This window comes from Trichoderma gamsii (genome assembly GCF_001481775.2).
Source record: "Trichoderma gamsii strain T6085 chromosome Unknown Scaffold_9.2, whole genome shotgun sequence".
Taxonomy (NCBI): domain Eukaryota; kingdom Fungi; phylum Ascomycota; class Sordariomycetes; order Hypocreales; family Hypocreaceae; genus Trichoderma; species Trichoderma gamsii.
Window position 1 is genome coordinate 479,586 of NW_020171346.1, and position 25,005 is coordinate 504,590.

Below are 25,005 nucleotides of genomic sequence, written 5' to 3' on the forward strand. Positions count from 1 at the left end.
TTTCATTTAGCAAATCACCAAATGCAAGCTTTTTGCAGTCTACCAAGCTATAAACAACATAGTTTCATATCTGCGAATACTATTAACATCAATGTCGACGGCTGTGTTTTTCTTATCAATCGCCTACACCACTTTAACTGCCAATGAACGATTGCATTGTGATTCACGCATGGCTGGTTTAACCTCAGTGTTGACACTCTGTATGCATTCAGATACACATATTGTTTACTTAATCAAGACTTCATGCATAGCTGTTTTAGTTGACCTAATAGGAAATAAGCAAGTGGTACTCAAACAAGTATTATTCGGAGAGGCAAAACAGAAGAGATGATAGACCTTGATTGGAAGTCAGCTCTGTCCGTTATTGCTGATTAAAGACATCGGGAAGGTTTAAATGAAACTCAAAGTTCTTAGTCAATTAGTACTTATAGCATGCGAGAATGTAATAATGGTTTCTGCCCCACACTCCTCAGAAGGTTCTTCTTCATCCTGTGTACTCATGATGGTAAACTGCGTTTCATTGTTCAAGGGAGAAGTTATCCAGTACCCCATATTTACCATCCAAAGCCTCAGCTGTGACTTAACAAAGCAGCTGGTCCACGTATTATAGTACACAACTGCTAAATACAAAAGAGAGAAAAAATAGCAATAGTAGTAGCGGTAGCAACAGCACATGCAGTCTAGTAGTAGCAGCAGTATCTAATAGCCTACATACACATATAGGTCTTATAGATAGAGCGCTGGATAATAGAATTGAGGTGCTGGATAACTTGTCCCTTGTTCAAATCTGTCTTTCTGCCCAGCTTGCAATCACGCCTTCTGCCGTGGGTTCATACTCCTTCAAGGTGACAGTGTCACCACCAAGAAAGGTGTTAGCCTGGGTAAAAATAAGCGGAGGAGGTTTAGTGGCGAGCACAGTCTCCCTCCACTCAATATACTCGCCATTAACGCTCGATAGCTTCTCGTAGTAAGTTCGACAGCCTTTGGTATCGGCTGTACATCGAAACATGTGCAGATGCAAAAGCATGTTGCCCAACGCAGGCTTCCCGTGAGTCCGAATCTTGGATCGGTCCACTCGCACTTTTAAACTGTGCTCGAGCTTGTTGTGGGCGACAGTTATGACGCCGCCGCCATCTTGAAGCAAGCACTTCAATATAGCAAAGTGTGCCTGTGCAGCTATTGGTCAATCACACAGGAAATAATATCCTACGACTATACTTACCCGGCTATGAGCTTGGCCCCAGTTCTGCCATTCGATGTGTCAACAAAATGCCCCTGTGCTTGATCAAGTCCCAATGACAGCTCACATTGCTTTGCACATTATAATTCGATAGTCCCCGTAGCCCGTCAACGCCTAGCTGTAAGTAAAGATTGTACGTTACTATAAATTTCGCGTTAGTGCTGCTACTTTCTCATGATTACAAATGATGCCGACGTACAGTCCTCAGCGCAAATCTCAGAACTATCCGTGAAGCCAAATAGGGCAAGAAGCTCTGAGTCATCCATCAGGTAGGCGCCAACGAATTCAGCCCTGCATTCGTCAACTGTAGTTGCTAAATCGCCAAACTGACCAGTCCAAGTCTGACCTGGCTTGTATCAGATTGAAATGGGTTTTCCATCGAGAGGATTAATAGGCGGGCTCTTTGCATCAAAGTTGAACACACCATCGGCGTTCTCAACCATCATCTGCCCTGTGCCATGGCCCAGCAGCTCATGGAGCACGACCCACCAGTAGTAGGCATGAAATCTATGTTTTTTAAATTGTTCTGCCTCGGACTCTTCTACCAAAGGGTACTGTATTGCTTGGCTCTCAGCGATCATGCGATTCGAGATGATGACATTCTTGAACCCGTCCTCTTGGCGAATGTCATTATACTATGTTCAAGGATTAGGTCTTGGTAAAAAACCGCGACGAGTGGCAATATCAAACGAGTTAGGCATAAGAACTGACATTAGGCAAGTTTATCCCTGGGAAGATGATGCTCGAACAGTACGCCAGAGCTATAGGGTTTTAGTTCTCAGCTTCACGATTTGACATGTCACCACTCACCATGAATGCTCGAACAGTCCGGCGGCTCAAATAGACTCTTCTCAAACGGTCCTTTACCATCATTCTTAGGCGTTGCCCAAGGCAGCCAGCGAATAAATCTTGCCGAATTGTCAACTAGTTTAGTAAGAAGCAAAGTCTCTTTATCATCTGCAATAGCAACCAAGGCCTCAAATTCTGCTCGAACGCCCTGCGGATCACGGTAAGGCTCAACAAACCCAAAGATATTCTCCACCCTCGGTGCTTTATCCCGGACCCAGAGGCGTTGCGATTTGCGGTACGCATCTAGACTGCCCGTTTCAAAGCTTTCGATATACGCACTAATGACACTTCTCTGTAATTCATTGGCTGCATATCTATATGCTTCTTTCAACTCAGCGCAGATGCGTTGTAGGTCAGATGAATGGTCTCCCTTGACAAGTCTCACATGCCCTTCCTGGCCACTCGGCAGAGGAAACTGAGCAGCGATACCACTTTCAACCGACGCAATGAGGACGTCAAATCCATCCTTGGTCTTTTCAAGTCTTGTGTTTTCCGAAAGATGTTATTCTGCTCTAGAATCTTGGACACGGCGTTTGCATCAGCTTCACTAACGATATCCCCAAGGGGTAGTAGCTGCTATGGGCAGTGTCGCTTGGGAAATCGAGGTGGAAAGGTGGCATTTTGTCTACATCCCTGGACATGTTCTGATACAGTTCCTCTAATACAGTGGATCTTGTTGCCAGCTTGTGCAGAAGCGACTTGTCCACACTGGGGATAAACTTTTGATCCCCGGAGCCCTATAGGGTTCAGCAATGTATGTAGTTGCAGTAATTTAGCCACTTGAGACGTACATAATAATTCCCAACATTGGACAGAAACGTCGCCATATATGTCAACAAGGCTTGGAGCTCAACGCTGTTGACTTCGTTCCCAATGAGCGAATTCCAATCACCTGAACAGCTGCGATGGAGCTCAATGACGAAGTCGTAAATCGAGGAGGCTTCTGGAGAAACTTGTCGGAGAATGATTCTTGCTCCAAGCCATGCAGCGCTAGATTGGATGTTGAGCATGTCACTTTGCTCGACTGTGTTGCAGGTCTTGGTGCTCACCGAGCCATGTGGTGCGAATATCGCTTCTCTGTGTCTGTCAGGCGCTCAAACTGGGCCTCGATGCCCAGCTTGAAGACTTAGACAGCCTGTACCCCCATGGCAAATAGAAGCGCGTTGAGCTACAACTAAGATGGCAGTTGAGTTGGCACGTCGGTTTACGCGCAGATGTGCAGTCAAATGGATGTCTCTCAGTACATGTTAGTAAACGAGGTAAGAATACTATCTACCTACTAGTATCGTTCAGCTTGGCGGGGAAATGCGGTGCCTAGAACTGTGTCCAATCATATAAGTAGGAAATGACCACTTCTCTTGCCGAAGTGTGTACCTATGCTCATATCCCCCAGTTCTGTCGACATGTACGTACGCCGTCCCGCCAAGGAGCCTTTACGGACTGCAGCATGTCCGCTCGCTCGCAAGACGATGTGTGACTACACAGAAAGGGGAGCTGCTTAAGAATATCTGGAGCTTCTTTGTTTTTATTGTCTCAATTAGAGACAACGCAGTCTTTTCTTCCTAGTCTTTCTGAAATAACCCTGGGCCACCCCCCATTTCCACCCACTTGAAGCCTGTTACACGGTCGATGTCGTCAGTCTGAAAGACAAACTTGTAAGCCCCAATCGCTTGAACATAGCGAGCTCTTTCTGCTTCCTCATCATCTGTCATTAGCCAGGCAAATGTGTCGTAGTGGTAATGCTCCAGGCCATATATCTGATCAGATCGCCCCATGACTTGGAATTTCAGCTTGTCGTCTTCGACGAAAACATCAACAAAAAGAGACTTGGACTTCCAAGAGTATCTTCCCCGGTGCTCGTTCAGTGGCTTAGGGGACGTATGTAGAACTCTCGAAGATTCCAGTTCCGCTTTCTGCTCCGAATATCGACGAGAAGCTTTGTCCAAGGCCTCTCTGGTCAATTCTGCGAAGTCGTGGCCCCCACAGCCTCCAAGAAGTCTTTCTAATATCATAATAGTAATGAAATCAGAGCTGTCGCAGGTAGGCTTGCTGTTGACGAGAACAACAACTGCAATGCACGTCTCTGGAAGCAAAATTACGGTCGAAAGAGACCCTGCCACTGAGCTGGAGTGCGCGAAAAAGACCTGAGGTCTGGTGCCTTTTCCGATGAGAGGTACATTACGCAGCAAACCATTGTTTAGCGATTGCATGCCAGGACATCCTGGGAGGAAGCCTTTGACCCAGCCAAGAGCGTACTAGGTGCTCGTTTCTATTCTCTGTTGTCCCATGGGTTTGTGACCTTTGAAAATGGTTCCTATTTGTCTGAAGATGGGGTTCTCAGGTCGTTTCCATCAATTTCTTCCTTGATAGCGCTTAAAATAGCGTTATAGTAGACGAGAAGGTCTTTCATCGTAATCGCGTTTGCCCGGGTAAGATCTTTTAGAATAGGCAAATTCCGCCATTATGGGATGACTAGGGTTACAGGGTATAAAGCGTTTGCTTCCCCTTCTTGAGGATCTTGCTCTTGGCGCTAACCTCTCCTTGTCTGTTGGTAGTATCAAACGGAGCTGGTGCGCTGTTTTCTGCCCGCCTCTAAGGCTAAGTTGATATTCTTGCTTTGATTTCGAGCTCCCCTTTGGCGGCGCGGACCAGCTCTCCGGGAAGATTATGCCTTTCCCCGATAACTCCTGATCTCGACAATATCTCCGTTGTAGCTTTTATCCCACCATTTAGCATGGAGTGTTTCACTTGCTAAGGCGCGCTGTCGACACCGATGCGTAGTATAACTTGTAATGTAGAGGCCTAAGAAATAATCTAGCATATCGCTCCTATACTATAATAAGAAATCCGTAATAGCTTAAGGATAACACAGAGTATCAACAAATATGGGTGATAACTCTCATTCCCGCAGTAGATACAAAACAAGATTCTTGCTTATATGGATCCTTTCTCGCATGCAACTGCCCTTAAAACGCGGATAAAGGTACTCACGAGCTAATCCCCTACTCATTACTCAAAATTCTCTGGTCTTCCTTACTTATTCAAAGATATAGAGGAACTTCAGAGAAGATTTACTGAAAGAGAAAACACTATGCCGATCGATTATGATTTTGATCACTAATATAAATGCCCGAGCACTGATAAGAGTCCATCTTTTGCTCCGGCACATATCACTTTGACATTAGTATATTATGCGAAGAGTGCGTGCCTGCATACAGTGCTGCAGAAACCGAAACAACGTAAAGCTTCTGGAATCATCACAAGAAGCGTCTTTTCGCACCAATTTGCGGCTGAGTGTGGCTTCTTGCGGTGGAAGCATCAAGGCGCCACATATATTGTTAAACTAGGCCTAACATTATCCAGAACTGAAGTCTGGGATCTGTCAGTCAAATGTTAAATAAATAATCATCATCTTGGGGCATCAGCATTATGTCACGAAACCTATTCTTTAATTACACAAGCTAGACTAAAATAAAGCTAGAGTAGAACTCAACCATCAATCACAGCGCACATCAAGTGTTTTAGGATAATTGCCTGCATGAGTGGCCGAGCGTCATTAGACAGTCATACAACCCTTGATATCTGTAACTATACTATGGGAACGAGGAAAATACCTCAGGTGCCTAATCCATAGAATTTCAACCGCAACCATATCCAATTCTTACGCTTATACTGTTAAATGAATTTGCGCTATACTAGCCAGACTTTTTTTTAACGAGAAGGATAAACGGCCTCACTGTGCATTTCCCCATCGATAATAACGACTATAAGCTCTTATTTATGCTTCGAAATGGACCATCTCTCGAACGAGTATTGCGAAAGATACGTAATTCTAGTGGCATATAAAAAAAAATATACGGTGTGTCAGTTGCGAAGTTGTGGCGACTGCCCTATTTTGTGCCTAGCTCCAAAGAGAGTTTTGTGGCACTCCGATCGACTCACAAATGTCAACTAGATCGAAGCTGATTTGGTCTTGGTGAGAAGTACGAACGGTCATTTCTATAGAACCAATGAGATATCAAGAAGCAAAGCTCAAAGAACCACCTTGCTTGCTTCTCTAGCATTGTATGGCCAATGATCTTTCCTGCGAAGCTTTAGGTTCCACACTCTCGGATACGCCAATGCCGCTAATATCATAGGGATTCAGCTTGGCTAATGGCATATATTCGATTTTTAAAGGAGAGTTTGGTGAAGGCGAGGGGAGACGGCATTTTCCAATTGCCAAATCCACGCCGTCGGTCACTTTCCCAGAGAATGGCGGCCAGATCTCATCAGCAGCGATTCCACTTCCGCTGAGTCTTTTCAAGACGTCGGCCGAAGACACTCACGAGCATGTCTGGGGAGACAGGGCCAATTGTTGTGCCGCTGGCAGTGGCCATGGTGATTGCGGGCTTCTTCGCCGTCGCCATATTCAACAGCATTGAGATTTTGATTTGGATCTTCAGCAAGTTCAAGCGCAGGAAGAACTTTTACTTCTGGAGCCTGGTGGTTGCTGCGCTCGGAATACTCATCCACTCGATTGCTGTGTTTTTGCGTTACTTTGCCCTCGCGCCAAACGTTTTAATGTGCGTCTTCACGCTCATCGGCTGGTGGACCATGGTCACTGGCCAATCTTTCGTGATGTACTCGCGCCTATATCTCGTCGTGCGCGACCGGCGGAAGATCAGATGGGTACTAATTCTGATCATCACCAATGTCTTTGTGCTACATCTTCCGGTATCGATCCTCTTTCTCGCCAGTAACATCACACACTCTACACAGTTCATCGAAGTCTTCAATATCTATGAGAGGATTCAGCTAATCGGCTTCTCCATCCAAGAGTCCATCATCTCAGGTTTGTACGTGTGGGAGGCAACGCATTGGCTCAAACCCCTTATGGATATGAAAGGACGCGAGGGGAAAAGGATGATACGCCATTTGATCATCCTACTCGTCATCACCGTGCTTCTTGATATCAGCCTCATTTTAACCCAGTTTACGAATAATTTTGATATACAAACAACATACAAACCCGTTGTCTATAGCATCAAGCTCAAGTTCGAGTTTATCATACTCAACGAGCTAATTATGTTAACCCGGTTAGACATATGTGCCCACCCCCGACCGGAGGACTTTTCTGATAGGAACCGCTGTCAGCTCGCGTCTGGTGCTGCAACGACCAACCCTACCCCCATACACGATGGTGTACAATGTGTCGAGGATGTTGAGAGAGTGTGCACAGCAAAGAGCAGGACAAATCACATCTTCGACGGCAGATTTGACAGCCCCGCTCCTTCAAGTTCCCTCGAACCTGCAGAGAACAACCACCATCTCCCAGTGGTAGCTTCAGACGCATGCTCAACTGTATCAGAAGGCACGAAACAATAGGAGCGGGTGCTTTTTCTTCTTCCTGATACTGGAGACAGGACTTTGTCTGCTATACGAAGAAGCCGCCGCGGATGGTTGGCATCCTGTCTTAGCAACGCATAGATTTGGCGAAGCTAAGTTTATAGTTAGCATTTATCCCATCCGCAAGGTTATGATATACTAACAGGCCCCAGATAGCATAGCAGGGTAGCCCTCATAATATAATCGCCAGATTCATAAAAATAAGAAACGACGTATCAAATAATAGCATTCTTATACCGTATACAAGCTTGTCGTTGCAGAAAAATGCTGTGGGCAGTCAATCGGAAGAGGGTACTCTCTGATGCGGCTCTTTGGATTTAATATGCTAGAGGACTCTTTACAACGAGAACGATACTCGGGCCTTTTAGCGATTATAGGAATCGATCATAGATACATGTACTCTCCTGCCAATACTATCCTTACCTGTACGGCAGGTACAAGGTACTTTGGTTCCGATAGGGTTCCTCACATGTCCCCTTAGCAAGCTCCACTTAGAAATATATTACAACGCTGACATCAAGATATAGCTTCGAGGCGAAGTAAAGGCAGGTTTCACTTTTACAAACTCCAGCTTGTACATCCAATGGTCTATTGCGGATGCCCTTAGAAGAAAAAAAAGGGGATACATTTCCAAAGGCAAATAACTTACATATAAAAGATAGTGTGTAATGGTGCTTCGTCTCTAGAAATCAGAGATCAGCGCTCTTCGCCAACGGCAAGATGTGGGTGATAAAAGCAGTCGGTGTAAAACGCGGAGTTACAGTAAACCAATATAATGGTAAAACTTCGGATGAGCGTCAACCCTAAGAGCAGCCCGGGTAGCTCAATTGGCTAGAGCGTGCGGCTTTTAACCGCAAGGTTGGGGGTTCGACCCCCCCCTCGGGCGTTTTCTTTTTGCATTTAAAACCAGATTATACTGTTATTTTATCCTTCAGACGTTTTATCATATTGCCATATTGATAATCTTATTTTTGATCATGTGAGATGTTGGTGAATGATGAGATGGCAGCTGCTGATTCGCTCCCAAAGGTGGAAGTTAGGCAGATATGGAGGATATTAACTGGAAAAGTACTAGCAGTTCAAGAGTAAGTCGCGCGAAGGAATGCAGTAACGTGGTGGAGTAGATTACCATGATGTTAGTGAATGGTAAATGGCGAGTGGTGAGGTAACGTTGGGCGAGAGAATATGCGTTGGCAAACTTGATGCGTGTTGTGACAACGCCCAAGTAAGGGGTAAGGCATATATCACTAGCCAGCAGGTGCCAAGCGCCATGAGGCTAAGATGGCTTTTACAGAGTGGCTTTGCTCAACAAGGGAAGGATTTGATCAATATTTGGTTAAGCAAGTGTCCACGTATCAATCATAGGATGTGGTCTCGTGAAGGCATCGCCATCCCCTCTGGTATACAGAAAGGGCCATCATGCAACACGAAGTGGGGTGATGAAGTGTAAATGACAACACATCAACACATCAACCGGTTAAAGCTATGGGCAATTCTGCCTTGTAGGACAATCATACGATAGCTGTGTAGGCTTAAATGGTGAAGGATGGCTAGATACTCTTTAGCGAGGACTTGAATGACGGTGAGCAGGGCGGTGAAGATGGGGCTAAGGAGCAGCCAAATTGACTTCCTACTACATCAAATTAGAGTTGTGGCGGGGAGATATTGCCTAAGTTAAGTGGCTGCTCCGAAAAACCGGTATTGACATGGATATTCAATGTTGGACGCCCCAAATATGTACAAGTCAGATAGGGGGTTGTCATTAATATCCACGGCTGCCTGTGGGATATCCATTCACAGCCAACATGCAGTCAAATTAGGCATGCAATGGGGTCAAAAAACAGGGACCTTGGGTAATTGGAACAAGAATCGTGTGTAAAACAGGTCTTTTGCAACAGTTCCATAGTTAGCTAGAAGTGGCATTGTAAAAGGAGTTAACTATGGGGTCACCTCCTTTATGCAAAACCCTCAGAAGAATGGAATAGCACGATGTCACTATTTACATGTATATTCGGAAAACTTATAACTCCTTGTGAATGTTTTTATCTTTTGGTACATCAATTCATTCCTTCCTTCCTCAATCTAAATCAGAGCTCTGATACTAGGTGTATGTAGCAAAAGCTGCCTCAAGATTCACCTAATTTGAGGACCCTGTGTCGGCGATTAACAATTCAGGTTAAACAGTCACGAAATAGTAGAAACAATGCATAAGAGGCACCTTTGTGGACATATATAGTGGCTATGATGGCACGCGGCTTACCCTTTTGGTCAAGGCTCTTCGCAAGGCTGATGTGCTCTAGAAGGACGGCCGAAGTACTAGAGACCCATAGAAGCCCGTCTTGCGCCCAGGGAGCTGCAAGGCACCAGGGGATTTTGGCGCTGGAGGCCTGGAGGTTAGCGACCCAAGGACCCGAACAGGGCCTAGCGCTGAGCACTTGTAGGTGGATACAGCATCCATGCGTTGTTGGCTGGAGGTACCGAGTACCCGTGCACATGCCTGGTTGGAAAGAAGACGTCACACGACGAAGACGGCATTGGCTGGCTGCTTCTCGTGCTATTTGCGCCTGGGCGTCGACTTTGCGACAACACCAACACCGCACTGATCAAAGTCTCAACACAGCCTCTCCGGGCACGCTATCGCCATCGCCAGAGCGCCTGATGATCGCCAGCTTCTGCCGCTGCTTCTGAAGCTCGTCGCCTGTTTCAACCCCTGCTGGGCATCGTGGCAGCGACCCTTGCTCGCACGCTTCGATCTCCCGCAAGCACATGCATGCGGCAAGCTAATCGCTGAAGCCTCCAGCGCAGTGACACGACAGTCCTTGTCCCCGACTGACTCTTTTCGCCCTGACAGAGAGCGGTGACCGAGAATCACTGCCCGAAAACAACCTCACCTGAGCATAAGCGAAGCCCTGTCTCGTGGCTTGCGCTCTCATTTCAGCACTACCAAGAACCGCGGCTTTGTTGCGCTACTGTTTCGCGCCAGGACTCAACACTAGACTTAGGTGAGTGTGATGCTTGCGGTTGCATCTTTCACAGCACTTGATCCATCATTATGCCCGCTCTTTCAGCGGTTAAGGAGGATGCGGGGCTGCTGTCGTGGCTTCGCACGCGCTGGCCGGAGGACTCTTTTAGGGGCAGGTCTAGACGGTCGCTATTGAGGCACGGCCAAGCGCCGTCTTTGTTGTGACCTGCTTAGTTGGTGGCGCATCTCGTATCTCTTTTTTTTTTCTACTTTGTCTGGCTCTCGCGATAACGGTCTGACTTTGGGCTGCCTACCGGAGGAAGGCTTCAATGTTGGCTGCATGATTGGGAGATGTTTTACGTTTTTTTTTAGCCGTGGATGACCAAGCTGACTGACGCTCAGAATATATATACATCTCACTGTGAAGACAAAGCGCCTTGATGCTTCGCACCATTTTCAGCGATAGCAAAAGCCACAAACAGAGCGGCGGCAATAGCAAACAAAGGCTCATATTCCAAGGTGGAGGTTAATGCGCCTGTTTCATCACCTGCCTGTCTGTCTGCCTGCTGCCCACCTCGGCATCGCTCATACACCCCGTCAAAGAGGATCAATATAATTTAACGCACACGCTACTCTCGGCCTAATCCAGTAAACTCCTCTATGGGTGAGCTCAGCCTTACTTCAAGCCTCGCCGCCAACCCTCCCCCTTCATCTTTATATTGTTCCTGTTTCGGCCACTCTCCGCCTATGCAGAGCTCATCTTCTTCGTATATGCGCTTCAAGCTTTTCCGTGTTCGGTGGAGGAGATTACGACAGAAACAACGACAAACCATGAATTCCACTGGCAGTGAGAATGAAAATTGCTCTCAGCACAGCAATAGCGACTGTGACAAGGCTGCTGCGCTTGACATTATCAAAGCGCACGACTCTGAGATCGATCGACGGCGTCCGAGAAAAGGAGATGGGGACCGGGCTAGAGGCGTTATTTATGGCTTGCCCCTGAACTCCAATACTCTCGGCTCTGTAACAAATGCAACCGACTATGAAGAACTGCGGGCAAAGGTCGTTTCTCGGGAAGATGAGCTGTCGTTTGATGCTCGGTTTCGTTCCCGAGCGAGTCACATAGAGCGCCATGTTGACAAGATTATTCAAAAGGTGCGAGAAGAAGATGAGCATCTTTTCTCTGCGCAGGAGCCTCGAAAAGGACATCACGGCCAGCAGCACCCGCGGTTTGCAGGCGATCATTTCTTATCCAATGTTGATTTGATTGGCAAGACAGGCTTATTCAAAATAGCTTCCATGTTGCCCAAGGGCGCTCATTTGCATAACCACTTCAATGCATGCCTACCGCCACACGTGCTACTTGACATTGCAAAAGGCATGGATCGCATGTTTATAATGAGTAACCTCCCCCTTATCTGCAAAGAAGAGGGTGAAAATAAGTTTGAGAACTTTGACATGTGCGAGATACAGTTCTCCATCAAGAGACCCGATCAAGAGGACCCTGGCGACCTATTCTCTTCTTGTTACCAAGCCTGGAAAACAATGAGATTCGCAGAGTTTTTGAATCGCTTTTCGACCTATTATACTAGAGCAGATGTTGGTACGGATGATACAACTAAAGCCCATAAGTGGCTGCTACATAAGCTCACTTTTCATGAGCAAGAGGCTTATGGTCCTTTACAGACAGCATCTGGGTGAGCCTTTACTTTCCCCTTATCTTGTGTAGCTAGGTTATTTCTTTCTGAAGTTTTTGTGCTAATGTCGTTTTCTCTTTAACATGCAGTGCCTGGGAAAAATTTAACGGGAGAACACGGATGATGAAAGGCCTCTTCAACTATGTGACTGCATATCGATCCTATACCCGCCGATGCCTCGAAGACTTTGCCCGAGATAACATTCAGTATGCCGAGATACGGCCGACAATGATGAAGAGCAATTACATTACCAGCGATGATGGCATTGAGACGATTGATAACGAAGGCATCATGCAGATCATCATTGAAGAAGTAGAGTTTTTCATTAAAGCTAAATCTCAAGAAAACAAATTCTTTGGGGGTCTCAAAGTTATCTACTGCACACCAAGGTCGTTCTCGCCCGAAAAGGTCAAAGAGGGCCTTGATGAGTGCATAAGGTTCAAGAAGATGTGGCCAAAATGGATTGCAGGTAAGCATCTGAGAGCCTCACCCCCATCATGCCTTGGAAATTGTACCAACTGACTCTCTCCTAGGGTATGATCTCGTTGGAGAAGAAGCTAAAGGGTCCCCAATCAAGGATTTTATTCCCCAGCTACTTGAGTTCAGAAAGACATGTGCCAAAGAAAAACTCGACATTCCTTTCCTCTTCCACTGCGGTGAGACGCTGGATTTAGGCGACAAGACGGATGGAAATTTAGTCGACGCTCTTTTACTAGGGTCAAAGCGAATAGGGCACGGATTTGCGCTGGCAAACCATCCATACATCATGCAGCAGATGAAAGCAAAGGGCATATGCCTCGAGCTGTGCCCTATTTCGAATGAGATACTGGGGCTTACACCAAGGGTTAATGGACATACAATGTACCAGCTGTTAGCGAATAATGTACACTGTACCGTTAATTCTGATAACGGAGCACTATTTAGGTAAGTTTATTGTATAGTACACACTACTTGCGTATTTAATGTTTGGAGTGCATTTTAGTCTAACAAAAGCAAAGATCTACTTTATCGCATGACTTTTACCAAGTCATGGTCGGTAAGAAAAGTATGGGGCTATATGGATGGAAGCAACTTGTCATGTGGAGCCTCGAACACGCATGCCTGGATGATGAAGAGAGAGAGGTAATACTGAAGCAGTGGAAGATGCTGTGGAGCGACTTCCTGATGAATGTTATCGCTTGGGACAAGCAGAGAGGAGGGGAAACGACTAATACCGTGGAAGAGAAACCCAAGATGTGACTGCGTCTCTTGCAATCGTTCGTTTGCTCGTTTGCTCTTTCTTTTGTTTGTTTGTTTGTTTGTTTGTTTATATGCTTCTGGCGTTTCTTTACTTTTGGCGGACTTTGCATTCCCTGAATGCGGCGTTTTAGCTGGTGTGGCCGTCTTACCTTCAAGAAGGTTCAGGAAGAGTGGCGTTTGCTCGATACCCAGCTGATTAGACGGACGAGACGGGGTAGCGTTGCCTTTTTCTTTTATATACATACATGTACGCTTTAAATTTCTCGTTCATATGTTAGATACTATTACCTGCTTTGTTTTATAGAGAGATATTGCAAGGATTGGTGATCTAGCAACTGCCGACAAATGCCGGGCTGTGCGTTGACGAGGGCTAGCTTGGAGAATCTATGATTAGTTTGTGAGCTGAAATTTTTAATAAAAGTCGGGCCGGCTGAAGATTTTAATTAGTGCGCTGAGTACCATCTATCTATAGTAACGTAAAGAGCGGTCAAAGAAAGTTTTAGGGCGAAAGGAAGAGAGAAGCGCTGTGGTTCGCACATGTTGCAGTAATAGCATCGACCAGACGCCTATACCTAGTACTAATGAACGTTGGCGCCATAGCATAGCGAGAAGGCTCCTAGGAGACTTGACCGCTGAGACAACTCGAAATCAGTCGATACTTTATGTGTTCGTTGTTCGGGTTGTCGCTAATCACATTTGCAGAGCAGGACTGGAGCCCGGTACTGGCCATGTGGTTTGCATTTGATGAGAAAATATTTGAATACTGCCCGAAAAGAGAATCTGCAGATAAAATAGGAGGCCGATGTGTCAAAATTCAAGATGGACAAAACGTGATGTTAGTTTCCGGAGGTTACATTATGTCCAAGCGGCTTACTGGCAGGGGATTTGTTGAGACGAACTTGCAACTCAGGAGTCATGGGACATGCTGGTAGGGCGGCTAAGGTGCTGACAGGTGGGCTAGCTGACTATCGCTGTCGAAGCGTCCAACTTGATAGTAGACTTAAGTCCCTTTACTGATTACTATCGACAGGATAGCTCTACAGTCTTGCGGTGAAGAAAGCCTTGTTGATGAGGATACCCAGCACGAAAGTCGCTGGATTCGTGCTCTTTTTAAATTGCTAGGATATCATTGTGCCCAATGTACTGTACGCGTATGAGTCTGGCTGAGCATTGACAATATGGGGCAGTCCTATAGGCATTTCGGTGAGCCAGCGGGGTATTGCATAGAAGTGCATCTACGAGTCGTAGGATCTACAGTACGTAAGGCTTTGGAGAAGGACGTAATATGCCTAGCTTGCGTATACCTCTCAGAGATGTTACGCAAACAGTCAGCCGAAAAACTGCGAATAAAGACAGAAACTGCGTCTGTGATTTGGAATCGCTGTGGCTTGGCCTAGGCCGATGGGCAGAAGCGAGAGACGCTGCACAAGAGTGGGTTGCACGAACGGTTGTCAGCAACTGAGACATTGAAGCCATTTTGAATGGACGAGAGGTTACAGCCCCCACTGAAGCAGTTGCTCTACGTACTAAAATCGCCACCCGCAGCTGCACAAGCCCAACAGAGGCAAGGTGGCTTGGCGATTAAGCAGAGCTCTAGAGGCTATTGGCAGCGTTGGGAGCTGAAAATGACGATGTAGTGGTGTGGAGGAAGGCAACTAGGCACCAAAAGGGACGGATTGGCGCGGGTAGTCTAGAGTAGGGGAGAAACTAATCAATAGCAACTCTACTCCAGTTGAGACTATATCGACATAGCGATGGAATTAAACCACAGCCTTTTCTTCTTCTTATAATTGTCGATGTTGGTGATGTTACCGGTAAGTTAATCTTACTTTCTAGCTTAAACAGGCACAGGGAAATATCATTGCTACCAGGTGGAAAGAATTATCCGATCAACCGATCAAAGTGTGGCTCGCGGTCGCCCAACTAAGCCCACTAGCATAGCCCTGCTGCAGGCCCCTCTAAACCGCGTCCATGGACCGCTGTCGAGTGCAGAGCCGCCAGAGATACAGGACGATGCTACGCTCATCTCACCTCGTCCAGGATTCCTGTTTCTAATCTTGTTTTCTTCTTCTTTTTTAATCACTTGTTTTTCCTCTTCCATTTTTCCTTCTTGCATATATCCGCGACAGTAAAATGAAGCGTGTGATTTTTTATTGACTTCATCGTCCCTAGCTTTACCTGCGTTGCTCTCGTTTCTCTTCGATTGGCTGCCGCGAATACTTTTCTTCTCCCTCTACCACGGCATCGGCATTGTCATCGTTATCAATTACAACAATAACAACAACTACAGCACAGATTTCAAAAATGTCCAACCCAGGCGATCCCGGCTGGAAATGGTTCCCCAACGACAAAGACTCGTGGCGCCTCGACGTCGTCTCTCTTCTCGCAGTCATTGGCGAGTCCGCCATCGGTGAACATGCGCAAACCATCACCGCCTCCATGCTCTGCATGCTGCCTCGTCTTTTACCCGCACCTCAAGCCCTGCTGAAGCCATCTCGCCCCACGCGTTTGCCAGAGACGCACGCCAAGATGGCTGGTGTGGAGAGCGGCACAGTCCTGGATTCGGTGGGCTTCTTCGCCAACATCATCCTGCCCCTGGAGGAGCTGGTGCCCTACGATTTCGTCGAGCTGGACATCAGACATGCGGCGGATGCGCTGCCACTGGAGGCTCTAAATCAGCCTCATCGCCGTGGATTTATCGCCAGGTGCATGTCGTTGGTTCGTAAGACAGAGCCCTCTTCCGAGGGCATTTCTCCAAACGCAGAGAAAGAGAGCGAAACGGAGCATCGGGGAATGACTTCCTCCACAGACCGAGACATCGAGAAAGCTCGCCCTTCCGCAAGGCACCCAACAGACCCAAAAGTCCACTTTGACTCCAGCGTTGCCAATGGACACGACCATCACGATCCCCATCCTGGAATCATACGCCGACGAACCAACACCGAGGTGGTGCAAGATCTGCTCTCCGCCAGAACCATCGCGATCAAAGGAAGACGGCCCATTGTTCCACCGAAACTCTTCTCTCCTCTCCACATTCTGTCTGCCTTCTCATGCCTCCTCAGCATCGGCATCCTCATCGCAGCCATCTTTTGGCAAGACGGCACAGCCATCCTCGCCATCGTCCTTGTCTCCTTTGTCTCCACCGTCATTGGCTATGCTTCTTCCTGGCGGCCGATTCTGATGCAGCGCCGCCACACTAACAAAGTGCCTAGCGGCGACGTCATGATTCGGACCCGTGAGGGAGCCTTTGTCCTGGTTCGCTGTTCAGAAGATGTGGCTCGCGAGCTCTACTCTGGCACGGAAGAATGCGAATACTATGTCGGCGAGAAGGTCTACAGGCTATGCATGGCGCTCGGCACAATCCTCCTCATGTTTGGAGTTGTGCTCCTCGGCAACTGCACCTGGAACTCGCAAATCTTCATCGGAGGATCGTACATTGTTCTCAACGGCCTGTACTGGGGACTCGGCATGTTGCCCATGAAGTATTTTTGGGATCTTTCACGCTACAACTGCAAAGACGTCACCCAGAAGGACAGTGAGAATGCACGCGGCGTCACCAACTCCAGTGATGAGCGTGAAGGGCACCCCAGCTTCACTCGCACTCTGTGGTACGCCATACGCGAAACAAAATCGATAGGATGGGTCGAGCGAAGCGGTGCAGCGCCCGGAACGCCGCAATGGAAGCAATGGCTGAACGAGGCGCTGGAGAATGCAAAGGCCGAAAAGCGTGACTGGCCGGCCGTGAAGAGAAAAAACGAGATTTTCTCTGGAGTGAGTGACCCGGCGGAACAGAAAGCGCCGTTGGATGAGGTGCAACCTCCACCGCATTCAAGGAGCTAATGGCTCTACATTTTGAAGAGGAGAATATTCAATGAATCAAGATGATGGCGATGTATGACTTTGTTTGATCAATTTGGTTGCCTTTCTGTTTTCACTATTATCATTGTTGATTTGAAGCCGACTTCTTCTTTTACCATTACACCGCATCCCCTTTCCTGTTTGAGTTTGGCATAGCGGTGGAATATAAGCGTGCGGAATTACGAAACAGAATGAGCTTTGAATTGGATATTTTATGGGATATATGATGGCTTGATAGATACCACCTTGATGATGACAAGGATTTGAAATTTTGAGCATGGATGGAAGACAATTATTTGATTTGCATAGATGCGTTCAGATTGAGCAAGCGAGCAAATTTGGCAGAGTTAAAGGCATTTTTTAATATTACACATTATCACGTTTTAACCCCGTTTCTAATAAGCAAGAACATTGCTCTAGATTTTAAGAGCCAGTAGATTTATATATAACACATAACGTCAACAGAAAAGCAATATCTCAAAAAGTCTAGGCAAACAAGAAAAAAGCGACTTTTATAAAACGAAACATGACAAAACATGACAAAAGGCCGCCCTAAACACCGGCTGTTGATGCAACCCCAGACGCTAACCTGTCCACCTAGGATATTTTACGCACCATATACTGTATTTCTTTCTCCTTTCTCTACATCTTTTCTTCTCTCTCTTTTTTTTCCTTTCCAGACCTTCTGCTTAGTCGTCGCTTAGTCGTCAAAGTAGACGGCCTTCTTCTCAGTAATGTCAATCACGCCCGCGCGGAAATTGCCCCTCTTCTTCTTGTTCTTCTCCTTGGTGAAGCCCTTGCCCTTTGTGACAATGAGGTCTTCATGAGCCCGCTGGGAGTAGCTAATGGACACATACTCGTTGGAGGCGAACTTGGGGTCCACTTTGATGTTCCTGTCGATGCGAGAAAAGGGCTCGTTCTTCTTCTTCTCCTTCTTGAGGTCGTATGGGTTGGGGGGCAGGGGAGGGTTAGGCACGGAGTCCATGGTGGCAGAGGATGAAGAGTCGGATGATTCCTTGGCCTCGGACTTGATCTTGTTTACGCCATTGACCTTGGGCTTCTTGTCCGAGTCGGAATCTGAGTCTGAGTCTGAGTCCGAGTCTGAGGATGAAGATGATGAGTCGGAGTCGGAGTCGGGAAGGGGCACTTTGGCGGCTTCTTTGGCGGCTTCTTTGGCGGCTTCTTTGGCGTCCACTTCAGACTCGCTGTCAGAGCTGTCATCGGAGCTGGAGTCTTCTTCTGAGCTGGAGCTCTCGTCTGAGGAGCTCTCCTCCGAGCTGGAAGACTCGCTCTCAGAGTCCGAGTCTGAGTCGGAATCAGAGCTTGGGGCCGGCTTGGCCTCGACCTTTTGCTTCTTAGCCTGAGGCTTCTTGTCGTCGTCAGAGTCCGAATCAGAGCTTGAGTCCGAGTCCGAGTCAGACGAGCTAGAGTCAGAGCTCGAGCTGGGCGGCGCCTTGCGCTTCAGATTCTTCTTGCCCAGGGCAGGCTTCTCGTCTTCGCTTTCGCTCTCGCTTTCACTCTCGCTCTCGCTTTCGCTGCTGCTGCTCTCGCTAGAGCTGGAGCTGGAGCTGCTCGAGTCGTTCATGTCGACATCCCGGTCTGCAGGGGCCTTGGCCGAGTTATCCCAGGCCTTGAAGACGGCAACGAGAGTGCTTCCGCTGGTGTTTTCAGAAGCCTCGCCCCAGCCCTTCTTTGACCGCTGCTTCTTGAAGGCGCTGAGGGCGCTGCTGAAGGAGTTGTCGGAGAGGAACTGCTCCACAAGGTCGAGGAGCTGGGCAGGGGGCTGGGCGGACTCAGCGCCCTTGTCGGCGGCAGAAGGTTTCGTCTTGGCCATGTCGTCGTTTGAGGAATTGGCCGAGCTGGAAGAGTTGCTCTTTTGGTCTTTGCTTTGAGAAAGGTTGTTGTTGGTGTTGTTGGAAAAGAGCCAGGAAGGTGGTTTAGAGGCGTTGGACATGTGAGAGGCGGATAGATATAAAGAGGGAAAAATTAGCTCTTCAAACTTTCAAGCCTGACAGTGGGCCCCAATTGAGAAGGAATTGAGTGCAAGGCGAAAAGAAAAAGGCCCCAATGCTAATATCGCATCTGCTGGAACCTGAACTGTTGTTCAGATGTGGACTCGGGATATGCCCAAAAAAATTATTTAGCAGCGCATTAGCCGTTCACCAGAAAATCCCAACTGGGTTTACAAGAAAAAAAAAAATATTTCTGCCACGCACCCAGGAACAGGCGCCAAGACAAAAGGGTAAGGTACAAGCAGGGCGGTGAGAAGGAGGGCTTATCGCTTATCGCTGGTGGCTGAGGCGGGATTAACTCAGGCGCCGGGCTCCGGCTTTTAGCGCGCGCGACAGGGATTCAGCGTTGGCATTGGCAACGGCCTGCAGGATCCGGTGATGCAATTGGCTTGCTCTTTGATATTCAATTTCAACGGCAGCAAAGCCACCCTCCCCGCTGACGTTTAATTCTGCTACCGCGGTCAGCTTTCGCTTTCTTCTTCTCTTTTTGATTCTCTTTGTTTTATTTTTGGAACTGGACCCTTTTGTTTTGCTCGCAGCCGGGCCCAAGAGCTCTCATATCCATCGATTTGCTTGATAGGAGACGGTGATTTCGCTAAGCCTCGATAACGGACTGGATATTGGGTCTGCGCAGCACAAGTCCAAGCTCAAGTCTCTATTGCTCTCAGCCAAGGGGTCTTCATAACCCTTTTTTACTCATCTATGCGTCCTAGCCTATACGCCTGCTGAGCTTATCCAACCCAAACGCGCAGAGCGATCCACCTCAGTCTCATCGGGCTCATCAGCCTCCATTTCCTTTGTCTATCATGAACTCTACCAAACGCAAGTTCAACGCCTTGCTCCAGGGACTCAGCAGCCCACGCGCTAGCACCGATCAGGAGTCGCCAGCAACCATGTTTGGAAACCGAGCAGCGAGCACAAAGGCCGTGGACTATGAAGCGCTGCTGCAGAAGCGTCGCCGTCTGGGCTTTCCAGAGTCGACAGCTCCACGCTTAGACAACCCCGTCTCTCCAAGCCTCTCAAGTCTGGCCACGTCCATCAGGCGAACAGTGTCTGACGCCACGACTCCGAAAGTTCGGAGAGATGGCTCTGCGAGGTATTCTCCTGGTGACAGGGAGGAGCTGCTCAAGCGACTAGCGACGTTTCAAGAAATCACCGACTGGATGCCCAAGCCGGACAGAGTCAATGAAGTGGAGTGGGCTAAGAGGGGATGGGTGTGCCAGGGGAAGGAAAGGGTGCGGTGCTTGCTGTGCCACAAAGAGTTGGTTGTGAAGCTGAAGAAGGAGGCTGGAGACACAGAGTTGGATGCACTGACAGCTGCCGAAGTTGGTATGTTTTGGAGGATTTTGAATCTTGCAATGAACAAAGCTAATCTAGTTGTTTAGAAGCTGCATTGGTTGACAAGTATGCCGAGCTGATTGTGAGCGCGCATCAGTCAGACTGCCTCTGGAAGAGACGAGGATGTGATGGTAAGATTATTGTGAGGCTTGATATCATAGCTGCATTTGCTAACTCTCATGCAAGATTCCCTACTTCGGCTCTCATTTATGAGCTCCAAAGCTGCCATCGACGCTCTGAGGCAGCGATATGTGGAGCTTTGCGCGCGAGAGCCATTTATCCCATATGAATTCAACCTTCACCTCCCAGAAGACTTGGTCTTGGATGACGTGGTAGACCAGCTCTCGCCAGATTTCTTCACTAATGAGCAGTCTGATTCAAATACACCCAATCGAGCAGCACTCGCTCTTGCACTGTTTGGCTGGCAAGGCTTAACCAATACCCGTATTGGCGCTGTTGCAAATACTGCGTCATGCCACACCTGCCAGCGAAGATTGGGCCTATGGATGTTCAAAAGTAAAGAGGTGGATGAAAGCGGCAAGATCATCGTTCCCGCACCGATGGATTACCTCGACCCCGAGCGCGAACATCGCTTTTTCTGCCCCTGGAAGAATGCAGCCGCACAGAGCAGGGGACACGCCACCCAAAGTAGCAGCGAATCCGCCGATATGCCGGCGTGGAAGATGCTGCTGCAGTCCATTAAAAACGAATCAGATCTCCGGATGGTGTACGAGGGTCGGGCCAGGTCGCCATCTAAGCTGACTGCCAAAGGCTCATCCACGCCTCACAAAACGCCAACCCGACCGGGTGGCAGCGGCCACACTCCGCAAATCTCTGTTGATTTGAGTGTTGACGGGGACGATGATGACGCTACGCGAGATATCAAGGAAAAGGAGAGATGGACGAGATTGCGCAAAGTCAAGAGCATGTTCGGTTCCAAGAAGCTGAGGGGGTCTGTGAGCAGCCGTCCAGATACGGCGGCATCCATCAAATCCAACAGGTCTATCAAGGGGGACTAAAAAGTCGGGATTCGTATGTTTTGGCTATTTGAGTTGATCTGCGGCTATGGTATCCAATGTTATTTATAAAGCGGGACTCTCTTTTTCTTCTTGGTCTTTCTTTTTATCATATTATCCTACTTTAGTGCCTCATACCTTATCCTCTACATCGCCATGCCTCCTATTCACAGTTACATATAGTCAATTGTACAAAGATATTAATGCCCCTAACATCTTGTTGCGTGTCATTATCATGTCTCCTTCCATTTGATGTCATCGAATGAAACAACCGGGCCGCCATACGTAATCGTCTCGTCTTTCTTCTTCACTTCTTTGTCCTGGAGATCGAAGCCTGCCATCTCCAGGATGCTCGTCCTGACGCCTCCTACGCCACCTCCGCTCGCCAACTTGGGCATACGATCCATTCCGGCGGCTGTGATGTATATATCCGGATTCCAGCCTGATCCTTCTTTCCATCCATTGCCAGCCGATCGTGATATCTTCCTAAGCTCCCCCCGTAGCAACTCAGCCATCTCACCACACCTTTCAGTCCACGAGCCGCCTCCTTTATCAGCCTTTGTCAAGACCACCAGCGTCCGTGTATTCGCCTCCGCTAACGTCCTCAACAGCCACTTATCCTGCTCCATCAGCTTCTTCTCCGACGAAATGAGCACTACCGCTCCGCGCAGCATCTTTCTCGCTTTGATGTACTTCCACACGGCATCTCCCCAGCTTGCCTGGCTCTTGAACCCATACCCTGGCGTATCCACCAAGACGAGGCTATACCGCGGTAGCTTCTCGCCCTGCTTCACATGGCCCTTTGGTATTTTTGGAAGAGGTCCCACGGCAAAGGCATTCATTAGCGTGGTTTTACCGGGACGAGCACTGACTCTTGCGGCGTCGAGTTTGCCGACAAGCGCGTTGAGAAAGGAGGACTTGCCGACGTTTGAGGCGCCGAGGATGAGGATCTCGGGAATGTGCTCGTTTTTGGGGTGGTGGCGGAGGGATTCGGCGGAGTAGAGGAATTGGAAGTTTTGGTTGAAGAAGGATGCTGCGGCGGAGATTTGGGCGTCTTGGGGTTTTGTGGTTGTTGTTATGAGGGAGGATGAGTTGGGGCTTTGGCGGATGAGGGTGCTGGTGAAGAGGGCTTCTTTGTGGGGTTTTGTGTTGGGAGGGGCGGAGCGTTTGCGAGTGGGAGCGTTATTTATCTCAATTGGAGTTGTGGTTGGTTTTGAGATATTTGAGGCTGGGTCTGTCTTTTTGGGAGTTTGTTGTCGAGGTGGTGGTGGTGGTGGTGCTGGAGGATGAGAATGGCTGATGGAGTTGCTGTTGTAAATCTCATCTTTGCTGGCTATGATGGAGCTGCGAGAAGACTTTGCGGTTGGTCGCAGACGAGGCCACCGTGGCAGAGATGTGCTGAAACAGGCATGATATATTTGGGGCGTTGAAAAGCCTTTGATGGTTTGTGGCCTTAACAGAGGCATTGCTATGAAGTTTTTATGTATGAGGTTTTGCATGTTAGAGCTGAGTTTGAGCGATGAGATTTGATAGTGATGTAAACACACTATGACCCCACAATAAAATGGACAGCCCATCTCTGCTTGATTCAAACGACAATTCAACTACTGGACAAATACAACAACGCAAGTGCCGTGATTGAGAATACAGATGAAACGATCTGTAAAAGAGTGAAATGTGAAAGAAGAAACAAGCTATATTTAATTATAATGTTCATTTGGATTAAACAACGGCTACATCTTACTATACAACGCTTGAATCAGTCGATGCAGGGTACCTGATGCCCGCCACAGTGGTCATAGAAGGCTGCACGCCTTACACCATATACTTTTTCGATCTGATCCATCGGCTTCTATAAGCAAGCAAGAAGTATTTTAACAAAGAAGAGATATATTAGGACCCAAAGTAAGAGTATATAAATTATTCTCAATCTCAACCGTTGGCAACTTATGCTGAAGGCGCGGAGATCTACCGTGTACAGTGTAACGAAAACAAGCACAGTGCATTAACCCAACTCCATCAAATTTCTCAGAATAGCCCATGAATCATATCATGCTGTGTCCTTCATGCTTACACCAACAACCATTCACTCACTTACTCATACACCACTCTTAACATAACCTCAAGGATCATTCAATAGTCAAACATCCACCAACATCAACTATCCCACCATGGCCCTCGACCTTGACGCCCACGAACAGCCCTCCGAGCAAATGAAGGCCGAATGGAAACACTTCTCCCGCCTCGACCAATCCATCCTCCTTGAAGAAACCCCCCTCGACGATCCCCGTCTACCCCTCGAAGAGAGCGGCTTCATTCAAACAGGCAGCATCCCGCGGTCTACCATCTCAGAGGCGTATTCCCACTTGGGGCCTGAATATGCGGCTGTGGATGCGGATGGCGCTGATGCCCCTATTTTATATCACCCTCTGCTTCCTGGTATATAGACGCTCTCAACCTATTTCTCATCTGTATCAACTCACTAACTTCTTCAAAAGGCCTCCTCATCCTCCCCTCTCTCATCCCCCCCTCCATCCAAACTCACCTCCTCAACACCATGATCCACCGCGATCTCAGCAATCCCATCCACCAAACTAACCTCCACCTCCACTACGACCTCCCCTATCCTTCATCTTCCTCGGACTCATCATCATCACCCTCCTCCTCAGATTCTTCCCCCAAATCCTTCTTCTCCCTCTCCCCCGAATCCCCTCCCTCATTCATCCCCAAAGACCCTTCCGTCCACAAACCCCTCACCATCAAACAAGCCCTCCAGCGCCGCCTCCACTGGGTCACCCTCGGCGGCCAATACGACTGGACGAACCGCATCTACCCCGAAGCACCACCACCTTCTTTCCCCGCCGACCTGTCCAACTTCTTAACGACCTTATTCCCTGAAACCCTCGCTCAAGCTGCCATTGTCAACTTCTACACTCCGGGAGACACAATGATGATGCACCGCGACGTCAGCGAAGAGGTCGACAAGGGCCTCGTCAGTCTCAGCTTCGGCTGCGAGTGTCTCTTTATGATAGCCCCCAGCCGCGGCGCTCACGAAAAAGAAGAAGTAACAACAGCAGATGGTGAAGACAAAGACAAGAAAAAGTACCTCTTGCTGAGGCTACGCTCCGGAGACGCCATCTACATGACCAAAGAATCCCGCTACGCATGGCACGGCGTCCCCAAAGTCATGAAGGGCACGTGTCCGGACTTTCTGGCGGATTGGCCCGCAAGTGGCGAGAATGGCGAGTTTGATGAGTGGAAGGGTTGGATGCAGAACAAGAGAATCAATCTGAATGTCAGACAAATGAGGGAGTAGATGGAGATTTAGTCAGTAATCATGAAATGTAGCTTGTTTATTTGAAACAGATATACTGTATATAAATACTTGTTAAAAATTGTATGCTAA

General features: G+C 48.1%; 8 protein-coding genes across 8 annotated transcripts; 5 read left to right on the forward strand and 3 right to left on the reverse strand.

Moving 5' to 3' along the window:
• Window positions 1-781: 781 nt before the first annotated feature.
• On the reverse strand, window positions 782-4,299 carry TGAM01_v203439 (dipeptidyl-peptidase 3; the record flags this gene model as incomplete). The annotated part of the gene is made up of 10 exons (XM_024549207.1): window positions 782-1,168; window positions 1,223-1,246; window positions 1,308-1,381; window positions 1,440-1,586; window positions 1,665-1,875; window positions 1,952-2,001; window positions 2,051-2,381; window positions 2,755-2,826; window positions 2,881-3,166; window positions 3,698-4,299. 10 exons carry the CDS (start codon window positions 4,297-4,299, stop codon window positions 782-784), a joined length of 2,184 nt encoding a protein of 727 aa, XP_024406045.1.
• Window positions 4,300-6,466: 2,167 nt separating this feature from the next.
• Window positions 6,467-7,456, forward strand: TGAM01_v203440 (hypothetical protein; the record flags this gene model as incomplete). The annotated part of the gene is made up of 1 exon (XM_018801238.1): window positions 6,467-7,456. The coding sequence occupies one exon, from the start codon at window positions 6,467-6,469 to the stop codon at window positions 7,454-7,456; it is 990 nt and encodes a 329-aa protein (XP_018665509.1).
• A 3,643-nt stretch (window positions 7,457-11,099) lies between these two features.
• TGAM01_v203441 (hypothetical protein) lies at window positions 11,100-13,375 on the forward strand (the record flags this gene model as incomplete). The annotated part of the gene is made up of 4 exons (XM_018801237.1): window positions 11,100-12,136; window positions 12,226-12,605; window positions 12,670-13,060; window positions 13,135-13,375. 4 exons carry the CDS (start codon window positions 11,100-11,102, stop codon window positions 13,373-13,375), a joined length of 2,049 nt encoding a protein of 682 aa, XP_018665508.1.
• A 2,304-nt stretch (window positions 13,376-15,679) lies between these two features.
• TGAM01_v203442 (hypothetical protein) lies at window positions 15,680-17,215 on the forward strand (the record flags this gene model as incomplete). The annotated part of the gene is made up of 1 exon (XM_018801236.1): window positions 15,680-17,215. The coding sequence occupies one exon, from the start codon at window positions 15,680-15,682 to the stop codon at window positions 17,213-17,215; it is 1,536 nt and encodes a 511-aa protein (XP_018665507.1).
• Window positions 17,216-17,933: 718 nt separating this feature from the next.
• TGAM01_v203443 (hypothetical protein) lies at window positions 17,934-19,187 on the reverse strand (the record flags this gene model as incomplete). The annotated part of the gene is made up of 2 exons (XM_024549208.1): window positions 17,934-18,538; window positions 18,752-19,187. 2 exons carry the CDS (start codon window positions 19,185-19,187, stop codon window positions 17,934-17,936), a joined length of 1,041 nt encoding a protein of 346 aa, XP_024406046.1.
• An 864-nt stretch (window positions 19,188-20,051) lies between these two features.
• On the forward strand, window positions 20,052-21,602 carry TGAM01_v203444 (hypothetical protein; the record flags this gene model as incomplete). The annotated part of the gene is made up of 3 exons (XM_018801234.1): window positions 20,052-20,574; window positions 20,631-20,714; window positions 20,770-21,602. The coding sequence occupies 3 exons, from the start codon at window positions 20,052-20,054 to the stop codon at window positions 21,600-21,602; spliced, it is 1,440 nt and encodes a 479-aa protein (XP_018665505.1).
• A 230-nt stretch (window positions 21,603-21,832) lies between these two features.
• Window positions 21,833-23,065, reverse strand: TGAM01_v203445 (hypothetical protein; the record flags this gene model as incomplete). Its single annotated transcript, XM_018801233.1, has 1 exon — window positions 21,833-23,065. One exon carries the CDS (start codon window positions 23,063-23,065, stop codon window positions 21,833-21,835), a length of 1,233 nt encoding a protein of 410 aa, XP_018665504.1.
• A 705-nt stretch (window positions 23,066-23,770) lies between these two features.
• On the forward strand, window positions 23,771-24,915 carry TGAM01_v203446 (alkylated DNA repair protein AlkB; the record flags this gene model as incomplete). Its single annotated transcript, XM_018801232.1, has 2 exons — window positions 23,771-24,038; window positions 24,098-24,915. The coding sequence occupies 2 exons, from the start codon at window positions 23,771-23,773 to the stop codon at window positions 24,913-24,915; spliced, it is 1,086 nt and encodes a 361-aa protein (XP_018665503.1).
• Window positions 24,916-25,005: the final 90 nt, after the last annotated feature.